The following is a 12,669-nucleotide window of genomic DNA, read 5'->3' as shown; positions in this document are numbered from 1 at the left end:
CACAAACCTGCAAACTTTTTATAAATATGATATAAAAAATACATTTAAATCTTACAATATTTATATTGTAAGTACTTTGATTTTTGATCTATTATATTTGTTTAATGTCGTGTTTTTAAAGTGAACGGCGCACAGAGTTCCACTAGATGGCGCCCGAAAATCAAACACTGCATGACGCGCTCAAGTGGACGCGTCCTGACGTCGCTTCTCATTGCGTATATGTGTGACGTATTTCCTGAGAAGCAGTACGTAGACATCTCTACTATCCAGTCCCCAGGATAGATGTGTATTTTTTTAAATCTTGTTTGTTTACTTGATTTCGCCGTTTTGAAACGTTCTAGCATGCGTACGTAACTATGTTGGCGTATCGGCCCAAAGGTGGCACAGACGAACCGGGTCTCAGTGATGTCTTAGAGTCGCGTTACGTGCGACCGAGCGACGAAACCCATCGCAAAGTTTCCCTATTCTACAGTAGATGAGTGCGCGTGGACTTTAGGACAGTCCAGTACGTCAGGACATTTCATTCTGTCCTCTTGGACACTACTTCGTCGGTGTCTTGAGTTTAGCTTTGTTTTCGGGACTGTATTTGTCGTCAGTCAAACACGGATGACTTTTAGTCGTGTCCGTGGACAGGTTTAACGTTAGTGGATTTACGTCGTGTCCAAGGAAACGGAAGATTAGAAGCTGATGCTGTTGAGGTAAGATATTCATTCAGTAGTTATTAAGTAGGTGGTTTAGTCTTGTGTCTTGTTCCGCACTAGACGAAGTAGTCTACAAACTTATGTGAACTACATACGATTGTTTTATAACTACCACTTTGAATGCTTACCTTCGTCTGAATACAACATCATGTTCTATTGAATAGACTTATAAAAAAAGAAAAGGAAAAAAAAAGACCGTTGCACAGCTGCTGTATTAAGTTACATTTATATATAAATGACAATACAATATCTTTATAAATTAAACATACAGTTCCCCCTAAAACTATCTGGACACTTAAACTTAATTTAATTGCGATATGGATATTAATTGGTTTCATATTTTATTTATTTTTTAAACAACACAAACACGTTTTACACGCAACACATTCTTCAATTGAATGAATAGTTTATTTAGGTTTTTGAATGAGGACAAAAAAGATATACGTTTACGTAAGTCAACATTTTTGTTGTCAATCTCACTAGTGTTTGCACACCTAAAATTTGTGCATACTGCTTTTGTGCTTTTTTGTCTAAAACTTGCATTGCAACTTTAAATTGATGTCATTTTTACTTATTTACTGCTATTCGTATTATTCATTTATAGCTGTCTTCTTCAGTGATTGTTGACAATAACATGACTTGTTTTTGACAAATACAACTAATTAACTAAGATTTGATTTTGAGTTAAATTACACAAATGTCTCAGAAAATTAGTCCTGAGAAAAGCATAGCCTAATTTGTTTACTGATACCAACTGGTTTGATCTTTTGCTGTCTAATTGAATTTCATTCTTATTTTAAGTGACTATATACCATTTGGAAATGGTCACAGTCATTTATCAATGTGTGTAACTTGTGGTCAACTTTTTAAATATAATTTAAATAATTTATATCAAAGTAAATTGCTGTTATCAAGTGCTTGGATCCCGATGTTAAAGTTAGATCTGTCCTGTTTCTGATTTTTTTTTATTACCCCTGAAATAAAAAGTGATCATACTTTCATTATTTTTCCTCATGAGATTAATGTTTCATCCATTACCAATCCCAGTGTCATGCTTGCCATGAAGAAAAAGTTTGCCTTGAATTCTTTGGAAAAAGCCTTCACTTGTGTTTTGAAATGAAGAATGTATTGCATATGTACAGCTGTCTGATAACATTTAGACTCCCTTTCATTTTCAGATAAAATGGGCTTCTAAAAATCCCACAATTTGCATCCTGTCTTGAGTTTTTTTTCCCCCCAAGTGGTCCGCACTTACTGTCAGTCGTCTCACTGCCGGTTTCCTCTCCCTGTTAAGTGTTAACCATGCTGTGATGTCATGCGTGGGTGTACTTTGAGATCAGGGCTGGCACAGCTTTAAATTGCTGTCAGGAAAGTTACGCACTTCTTGCTTAGCCTACTTAATCTGGGTTAGACACATTTTCAGTGCTCAAGTGAGTATTGTTTTATTTTCTTCTCTTCACCTGATAAAAACATTGTGTAGGTAAAGGTGACCTGTAGTCTATTGCTATAGTGATAGTCATTTACCGTCCATGTTAAGAACTTGCTTGTAAACATTTGTTGCATGTTTCCTGTTGTTTTATTTTTTTAATCTGTCACTTTTTTCCAATAACTGAAGGTTTTGGCAAAAGGTTTGGGGTTGTTGAAGCATTGTTTTATGTGAAACACTTTGTGGAAATTATGGTCTTATAATATGTAGTTTATATTTGTTTATGCATGTGTAGTAAATTGATCGTACAAGGTAAATTATTTGACTCGGTTGTCAAACATTTGTAGCAATATTTTTGTGTTCTCATAAACAGTGTTTGATGATCAAAAAAGCGGTTAGCTATTTACTTTACAGTAAAGCTCAATTAGTCTTACTAAACTCGAAAAACAATTACAGGCTTTACGTAGCCATAATTCTGTCATTTGGATTATTTTTCTGTGTTGTGCTTTCAAATCTGAAAAAAAAAGGAGTTTGATTTACTAATATTAGCATCTTTTTAATGAAACCAATAAGGCTTGTTAAAACAAGTATAATGGTTTTATACTGCATTTTGATTTTTAAATTGCAAAAGTGTAGGAAATCCTGTATGTTTCAGAATTTAAAGTACAATTTATTTCCTGATGGTAATAAGCACATTTTTGGTAGAACAGGTAGTGCGTCTGACTCTGGATTTCGATGAAATGCAGTTTAACCCAGCCGACTGCATTCATTTGACATTGTTATGGTGAGAATGACATTGAGAGTCTATCAAAAAGCAGGTAAATGGGGACATGTCATTTGAGCCAACACGGAAATGTGCTCCACATTTGTTAGGTAGAATAATCGAGTAAACTCTCTTTCCTAAAAGGAAATTCCGGCAGTTGTTGTTGTTTTTTTTTCCCCTCACGTCAAACATAATGGAAATGTTGTCTTATCAGATCTTGGGACAAAATTTCAATTGCCCCTCGTTTACACAAAAAGAAGACATGTGATTGTGTAACAAGTGTTTATATGATTTGTAAAATAGGCCATTAAGGGTGTGGACAGAATCACTCCACCTACATTTAATCATCATAGAGTTCTGCTGAAGCGAACCAGACTTGTTTAGAACAAGCAAGGGTTTTTATTCTTTGTTTTTTTTGTTCCAATAAGATCAAATAAATTGCAAGCCAAACTTATCCCACCAGTCACTGAAAATGGTTTCCGGAAAAAAACGTTTCTCTGCCTTTAGACAAATGAATGGACAAAATGCAGGGTGAACTGAGTACGCTGATTTATTCCCTAACGAAACGGCTTGTTTCTGGCAAGTTGAGCCTCAAGTCAACAAGAATCTTGCATCAGAGTTTGCTTAGTCATAAGAGAGGAGAAGCAGGATGATGGTTTTGAAGTGAGACGACAGTCTGTCACTGAATATGGACGTTGATGAATATTTCTGTGGAAGAATAAGTCAACTGTGCTCACTCCCATCTTTGGTTAACTGGTGGCTTACCAGCAAAGATGATGACTTGGCACATTACTTATGGAACAGAAAGCTTCATTTTTTTTTCTTTCCATTTTCAGCGAAAAAACTTTGTTTGCTTCTTTTGGGCAATCGAGGTATTATTTGTCTCTGCGTGGTTTTCAGTCGATGGTTGTACAGTACTAATGTTATGTTGGATCTCAAGGGGAGCTGGATAGCGATTAAATCACTGGAGGTCGCAGAAATATATTTACTGTTGCTTAGTCGCAGACATTCATACAATCCAGCTGAATCAGGCGGGCAGATCATGTGACATGATGCTGTACAGTTGCGTAAATTAGCTGTTGCTCAAGTCACGTCAAATTGTCAACTCTATTTGAAAACGATTACCCTGCAAATCTCTGTCAATGTGAACGCCCTTTAATTTTCACTGTCAGATTTTTTTTGAGGTTTTTGGAAAGACGTATTTATGTATTTTATATCTAAACTTGGACACAGTCACCTCTGATAACAAATCACTCTAAATTGTAATGTAGACATGCATTTTCTGTAAAGCTGCTTTGAAAGAATATATATTGTGAATAAACATGAATTGAATATTTTGTCTACGGTGCCAGGTAGACATAGAAAAAAAAATACTTCAGTCCCTCACAGCCTCTTTTACATTTGTTTTTCCTGATTGGAATCAAACCCCTGCATTTAGCTGTCACCAGAAAAATTTTGTTTGGGTCTGTGCTGTTAGTTTTTAAACTAGTTAGTCAGTTCCACAGTATTAAAGCTCATCTGTGATTCATATCCTCAATTATTCTCTTGCACCTGCAACTCAGATGACTCATCTTTTTCTCTCCCCAGGTGATTCCTGAAGCGTTCCGAGTCCATCTCTCTTCCTCGGCTCCGTCTCTGCATGTGCCCGGGGCAGCACAGATATAGCAGTGGGCCGCTGTGCTGACGGACTTGGTGACATTAGGAACTCCTGCCTTGGTTCCCTCCATTGTGTCTAATGGATCTCAGGCTTGCCTCATTGACGCTCTGTACACTACTGATTCTCGTGACCTCTGGGATACAGCCATCCATTGGAGAGAAGGTTTACACCAACACATGGGCCGTCCACATCACTGGGGGAGAGCAGGAAGCTAACCGGATTGCTAGCAAGCATGGCTTTGTAAACCACGGGAATGTGAGTGTTATGTTCAGACAAGTAATTCTTGTATGTTTGGCTTGCTCATCTATGTGCATCCGTGTTGCTTTTTAAAATGTGTTCCTGTCAAGGCCTATTGAACTGCCTTTATTTTCAATGTTGTCAGCAAAGACTATAGGGTCAAAGAGAATATTGGGTCATAGTTCAACTCCAAATCAAGAGAATTTTTTCTCGCATGTTTTTAAGTAACAAAACCTAGTTTTAAGCCCATTACAATTTATTTGCACTGTGATGTTAAAATACAGTAACCATTCTTTTAAAAAAATTTACGTATCTAAATTTGCAAGTAGTAGCAAATTAAAGTTGTAGATCTAGTCGCTGTCCCCCACTGCTGGGCTAATTCGTTTTTTTGGTCTGGGTGCCTTACAATGTTGTTGTTGTTGGTTAAATTAAGATTTGAAAGACAGACTTGTTCCTCGTTTGGGCTCGTTTATTAGATAATGTGAATGTCATTCGTGATAAGACTTTCTGGTGTTAAACACACGACCATTCAAATGTTTGGTGTCAGTAAGATTTTTTGAAAATGTTTTTTAAAACGAGGTCTCTTCTGCTCACCAACGCTGCAATTTTTTTAATCATAAATATGGTAAAAACAGTAATATTGTGAAATATTATTACAATCTAAAATAACCTTTTTATTGTAATATATTTTAAAATGTAATTTATTCCTGTGATGCAAAGCTGAATTTTCACAATCATTACTCCAGTCTCCAGTATCACATGATCCTTCAGAAGTCATTCTATTATGATGATTTGCTGCTCAAGAAACATTTCTTATTATTATCAATATTGAAAACGCTAAATGCTGAATATGTGGAAACCAAAAAGAGAAAATCTTACAGACCCCAAATCTTTGAATGGTACTGCAAGTTGTTTGATATTAACTTTCATAATTTTCACTACTACGGTTACAGGCAGTACTCAATAGAAAATAGTGTTTTTCAATTACATAAGGGTAATTGTTCATGGTGCTTCTGTTGTATGAACGTGAAACTTTACTGTTTGTAGATATTGTTGTCAGTAGGGGTGGGCGATATAGCCTCAAAATTCTATCACGATATTTCAAGAATATTTGCGATAATGATATTTATGACGATATAAACATTTTTTGTTGTTGTTGTTGAACATTTTCTTATGTTTATCTCGCCTAAATGTTTGCTCACTCATTGCGTTTTTACAATGTGGTAATTTTGTTGTTAAGAGTTTACACAACACAAGGAAGCTTGATTTCAATCTTTGAATTAAATGTTAAATATGTGTAGGTCTAACACCAGTATTCAGAAATACTACAGAAACATAATAAAGTAATCAAATGTAAAATAACACTAGTCTTTTAGTTCTGTTTCCTGATTAAATTAAATACACAGGCTAATAATTCTCATTCATTACAATTAAAGCTATCTTTTGTTGTTTTGACGACAACATTAATGACAGACGCATAGCCTATGGCTGCTGTCACTTTTACAGCTAGTGCACGGATCCATTGCTGTTTTCATTATACTGTCTGTCACACTATCACATGCGTTTTATACATAACCGACTGTGTTTATGAGTATACTTACCAAGACCGGAAGTTTTACACAATTTTGTGTTTTTCCCCCCATTAAAGCGATATAATCCGCGAAAAATTATTTTAGTTTCTCGCGAGCTGTACTCTATGTATGCACGCAGTGCAGCTCTCTCAGAGAGTGCGCGAGTAGCTTACTGGATAGTTTAAAACCGCTTGAATGTTTAAACTGATAAGAATTAAGAAGACTTGAAAATTATAAACTTTAGTTACGATGCACTGATGGCCCGATTGTGCAAGAGACCATTCAGTCATGTTCCGACTCCTAAACGCGCGCGAGAGAAGACACACGTCGGCAGCCCCGCTGAACACTCAAGCTGTTTGTGAAATTGCTAAATCGTCATCGGAGGCTGACAGGCTGCTCTCGCGCTCAGACAGGTGTTGTTGTTGTGCGTGCTAGGGAACGTAAATGCGCCATACGTCATTGCGTCGCTATATCATTGATATCGCGATATGACACTTTTTTATCATGTAAAAATGTATACCGGTATTATCGTGGACGGTATGATATGGCACACCCCTAGTTGTCAGTCTCAAACACTGACTAGAGATTCTAATTAGTAAAGATGCAGATTTGTCCTTTTCTTCCTCTCACTATCCCATTCTGTAGAACTCATGCATTTTGAACATTTCCTGCATGTTACGTCTGAATGCTCTGGCTCTCTGAAGGAGTGCATAAAACATCTTCCTCTTTCTCCGGTTGTCATTTGATATTCTCAGCTTGTAACATGCCCTTGACTGTAGACTTGTGTGGAATGAGCTGCTACCTCACTTACTGACCCATATACACTTTCTTTTTTTAACATGATCCGATTAGACAGTTTTCAACTTCCTGCTCTTGATCAAAACTAATCCGATTTTTCATTTACCATAAGTAATTGAAGGCACATTTTAGCAGTCGAGAATCAATTCATTAGGTTAGATGATTAATTTAGATGTATATTACAGCCCACCCTCCTGTAATGGGTTCACTTTAAAACGCAAACAGCCCTGTGTCCAGATGGTACTGTAAAACCAGGTGATGAATGGATTCTTGCACGCATTGTCGGGAGCACTGAATATGCTGCGGTTAGTAATTGCTGAAAATGAATGCCTCAGGGTCCACACTGGCATTCAGTCCTGTATCTCTTGAGATATGAACTAATAACGCTGCCATTTTTAGTGATGCGAGGCAGCGTGTGTGCGCAGCTTTTAAAATGCAGCTTCTATGCTCAGGTTTATTCATGATGACTTGTCACTGAGGCTGCGTTTACACTGGAAGTCTTAATGCGCAGATCTGATCTTTTGACCATATCCATTGTTTTTGTGGTCCCGTCTGTTTTCCCTTCACTTTTAGACATGACTGGTTTCCGATATCTGTTTACATTAATCCTCACCCATAATGATTCTGTTGGTAATCACTTTACTTTGCTACATGGTTGACTTTCAGATTTTGAATATCCTTACTAAAATTATTTATATAATTTAAGTTGGTGGCCATGATTATTTGCCAGCATGGACTAGTTAAAAGCTGTCATGGATGTTTGCAGTACAAAATCTGACGGAACGGATATAGTCCGGAAAATATTGGTAATTTTCGTTTGTTTAGATCGAATTTATCTCCTAGTTACTGAGAAATATAATGTATCTTATCTTTCAGTAGTGAAGCTGTTTTATTTATACAATTCTCGAGGCAGAGGTTGAAAACCAGTTTCTATGCTCCTGAATGGTTCTGTGTGCATGCAATTTTTAACCATATATAAAGTTTCCAGTTTCCACCAGTTTTAGTGCGAGCGCATACAGGCGCGTCTGCTTCATAATGTGGCATTAAAAAGTTATCTTTGTGGCAAATGCGTCGCCCTCAACTCTTGTGGTGTCTGGGAATTCCAAGGGGAACCGGGTGTACGTGTTTAGACGCAGGTCAGATGTACAGATATCCGATATGTATATGTATCTGATTTAAAACCACATTCGGAAGTGGCTCAGAACGTGCCAGTGTAAACGCAGCCTGACTGATGGTTTCGCAGCTGACAGAAGTTTTTCTGCTTTTATCATTGGTAGAACTGGAATTGGTTTTGTAGGACCAGCAAATTACTAGTGATGCTTGCCAAGGGAGGCATTACTATTAATTGGCATTATTATTACTATAGCCTACTATTTAAAAGCTTAGGATGTCCATAAATGGGTTAAAAATCCCATAAACTTATATTGAGCCATAGAGACTAGAAAATCATATAGACTTGTGCATGGAAGTTTTATTTTGAAATCTGTTTCTGATGGTCTACGTGATTTTTTGGAACTTTACCAGAACCCTGTGATTCATGTTATAGAACTAAACGTAATTTTGATTTGCAATATCATTGATAATGCAAATGATAATTACCATTTATGATTTTTTCTTTCTATGATCATAAGAAGGGGAAGAAACTTGAAGCCACAGGATGCTTTTGCGCTTGAAACAGAGAATGTTTATGTTGGACTGTCGAGCTGTTATGGATCACTGTAAATCATCTGTGATCTTTTTTTAATAAGATTGTAGCATGTTTTTTCTCACTGTGAGACCGCTTCAGCTCCGCATAACAGAAATCACACCTGGCCGAGCCTCAGAACCACATTGTGTGATGAGACATGCTGACAGCACTGTTGGCAGAGTTTGAAAAGCGGATCGTTTTGGTTACACCAGTGCTGTGGGCTTAACGTTTTTAACATGTCTCATTTGTGTTCCAAGTGGAGGATTTCTTCTACAGACAGAGAAAAGCTTCTGATTTATCCAAACAGTACCTGCTCTTTTTCTTGTGCATTTGAAGATGCTTTTGTGTAGTTTTTTTCCTCTCTGTTTTTCTTTGGTGATGTAATGAGTGGCATGAATAAGCCGTTAATGTGCTCTCGAGTGTGAAAACATTTAACTTAGAAAAATACTTTCGAATTTCCTCTCAATTTCTTTTCAGTTAAATATTTAAAGGGATAGTTCACCCAAAAAGGAAAATGACCCCATGTTTTACTCGCCCTCAAGCCATCCTAGGTGTATATGACTTTCTTCTTTCAGACGAACAGAATCGGAGTTATATTAAAAAATATCATTGCAATAACATTCCTAGCTTTATAATGGTATGAATGGTCCAAAAAAGTGCATCCATCCATCCATCATAAAAGTGCTCCACAGGGCTCCGGGGGGTTAATAAAAGCCTTCTGAGATTATACGTTTGTGTAAGAAAAACATCCATATTTAAAACTTTATAAACTAAAATAACTAGCTTCCGACAGATGGCCGTATGCATCGATTTATGAAAGAGTAAACCCTGTCCTGACTTGGAAGAGCAATGATATTTTTTAATATAACTCTGATTGTGTTCGTCAGCAATGGTGTTGACTTATGAATTTGCACATGGTTTGTCTTAAACCATATTAAAAACACCACATGGACATAAACAACATTAAAAGCTTGATCTTCAACACAGGGGGACTGTGAAGCGATGTGACTGAGGAAAAAGAGTGAAATAATAAATGAGATGACTTGGCTATGTTATTGAGGGGTGCCATTATTAGATTTATGAAGAGAAGCTGTGAGCACGCCAAAGACTGCAAAGAAAATGTGGGTTAGAGGTGGATCCCTTTAGGTACTGGACACCATCCAGATACATCATCTCATTATTTTCCTGGTTGCTTGGTCAGGATTCATTTTGTTATTTCCCCCTGTGTTTGAGTTTAGGCAGCCGTTGTGACTCAATGGTTTCACGGTGAAGTCTTTAGGATTGTCTGAGACCATATGAGACAGAGACATCTGTTCCATTTTAGTTATCTTTGCTTTCATTTCCTCATAATCGTAATTCACTGACGCTCTAGGGCCAAGGTTTTTTTTATATATTTCTTTTTAATTTTTTACTTTTAATGTAGTATATTGTAGATGGCAACTTTCCCATAAAGACCAAGTATGAATCCCACCCAAAATCGCTTTGAATAGTCTGTGAGAAATTCCCTGTTCCACTTATTTGATTATAATGTTGATGAAAAACAAGGGCTTGGATTACCAGAAATGAATCTGTTTGAAGGATTTCACAGCTGGGAAACCAGACGGATACTTGCAGGTGTTTGCGCTGATGTCGAGGGAAAGCAAGATCCTGGGCTGCAGCTGAAGTTTTATGGTACGTAATTGTGCTAGGACTACACAGCAGTAGATTTGCTTCAAGGCACAAGTTGAATTATAGGGTCTTGCTGAATATCATGATAATGTGCCTATGTAGTTGACTGACACAAAATGTAAACAAGTTACTTTTTTAACTTTAGTAATGCAGTTTAAAAATATTGGTAACGCCCTTAAGATGTTGTCTGATTAAAGATGCCAGAGTCATGTATGAAATGAATTGATAGTCAGAAATAAGAGAAGTGTTCTGGTTTGGGAGTTTATGGCAGTTGCATTTAGTGCCTTGCCTACTAACCTACATCCTGTACAGCTTATAAATTAAAGTTCAAAGCCACATTCACTAATTCATACAGTCCTGCTGTTTGCTTTCTTCTCCATGTTGTGCTTTTTTCCATGACTAAGAGACGCGTTCAGGAGTTCCCGTTACAAAGGCCGTGTTGTTTTTCGAGATATTTCTAATGTTTTATTTACAGGCAGCTTTTCAGTCAAGCATATAAGCTAACACGAAAATTGTGAGATGAGTAATCATCAGATAAAGGATACAAACATCATTTCGAGTGAATTGAATTGAACTCGGTTCAGTTGAATTAATTATCAAATGAGAAATACTGAATGTAGCATGTTATTGTTGTGCTTTGATAGTTGTCATAGCTTTTAAAAATGTAATCACAAATTGGATGTATTACTAGTTAATTTTTTTTGACAATGAGTTTGAGTAAGGCTACAGTAGGTCTATTTAACAGTAGCATTCAAGTAAGAAATGAAATGATCAAATATGAAAAGCACTGCATAGTCTTCACTCTATACATTGAATATTCTTAATAAACATATTGATGTAATTCAGTCAAGTTCAGAATTCACAATTGTAATTCAGTTCTCTTTTCTTTTGTCGTTTGATTAACATTAATAACACAGACAGCAGCAGGTTTATTAGGCTGCCGTCTCTTTAAGACCTGACTCATGGATCCAATACATTGGAACACACTTAAACCCGATTGGAAGCATAGATCTGCACACACGTGCCGCTGTTATGAAATTATGAAATACGGCTCTTATTAGATTGCTGTCATTCTTAAAGTACAGGTACTAATAAAATGTAGAACCGTTTTTTAATAGCAGGGTACCGCAATCTCTTTTAGTATGGTATACTATTGTGCAACCAGAGGTGGGTAGAGTATCCAAGGCCTATATGTGTGTGTGTGTATATATATTAACATGATATTATTTAGGTTATTGGGATAATTATCTTTGTAACAAAAACAGAAGAGACAAGCATTATTTCTGCTATCTACAGTATAGCCCGAAAACCACTGCCTGTCCTTTGGTTTGTATAATAGTAACTTATACAACTACATTTGTATTATTATACAATGTCGAAATAAAGGGAATAAAAGTCAGGAAACCATTGACACAGAGAAGAAAGAGTTAAAACTCTTCACATGTGCTCGCGCTCATGACCGCTACTGAACATCTGAACTCAAACAACGATCAAATGCACATCGATAGATCTTCTTCTGTCTGTTCTTCAAAATCAAATGTATATTTCTCCAAGCATGTTTAAACTGGTAACTGTCTAAGGCAGGCAAAGACATTCGTTTTTAAGATGATTTTGCACACTACGCAATACACACACATTACCACGGGATGGGTGTTCATTTCATAAACTGTGAACATTGGTAGCTTATTTAATGTATAAATTAATGGTATATGTCCTAAAAACTAGTAATGTCATACTTTGTAGTAGTGCTATCGTGGTGTAATAATATATTTGGTTGAAAAATGTATTACCTGAATGAAATGAAATCAAATGTATCGTCCTGTGGAATCATTCATTCACAGACAGACAGCATACGAAGATGTTCAACTAATGCTTCCACTTGAATGTAGGTCCACAGCTACTTCATCCAACGCTCTTGGTGTTATTAAATCTTCCTGTTACGACTCCGAGTGTGAAACCGCTTCAGACGATTCAGTGCGTGACGGAAATTGAACAAATCATTCAAACTGATTTGCGAACCAAGTTAGACAGATCTGCCAACTTGTTTGATGAAGTCTTTAAACAGAATCGACTCAAAAGAGTGATTCATTTGTGAATTGAGCATCGCTCATGCCCCAGAAAAAAGATACAGCCAGCTTGAAAAATTCTACGCATTTAACAA

The 12,669-nt window shown here is 36.7% G+C and overlaps 1 protein-coding gene across 2 annotated transcripts in view; it reads left to right on the top strand.

Annotated features, from left to right (window-relative positions):
* The first annotated feature begins 210 nt into the window (after nucleotides 1–210).
* Nucleotides 211–12,669, top strand: part of furina (furin (paired basic amino acid cleaving enzyme) a) — a 99,699-nt gene continuing 87,240 nt past the window's right edge. The window contains exons 1-2 of one of the 2 annotated variants that reach the window (XM_077228014.1): nucleotides 211–698; nucleotides 4,478–4,802. In XM_077228014.1, coding sequence (XP_077084129.1) covers nucleotides 4,626–4,802 — 177 coding nt within the window. In that variant the 5' untranslated portion in view covers nucleotides 211–698; nucleotides 4,478–4,625. Of the gene's footprint in view, nucleotides 699–1,948; nucleotides 2,132–4,477; nucleotides 4,803–12,669 lie in introns of those variants that run through there. The other variant, XM_077228015.1, reaches the window with a different exon arrangement.

Source organism: Siphateles boraxobius, unplaced genomic scaffold (assembly GCF_051911475.1).
Source record: "Siphateles boraxobius isolate OS27281-9 unplaced genomic scaffold, OSU_SipBor_1 130, whole genome shotgun sequence".
Lineage (NCBI taxonomy): Eukaryota > Metazoa > Chordata > Actinopteri > Cypriniformes > Leuciscidae > Siphateles > Siphateles boraxobius.
Note: the sequence above shows the minus strand (reverse complement) of the source record. Positions and strands in the feature narration are given on the sequence as shown.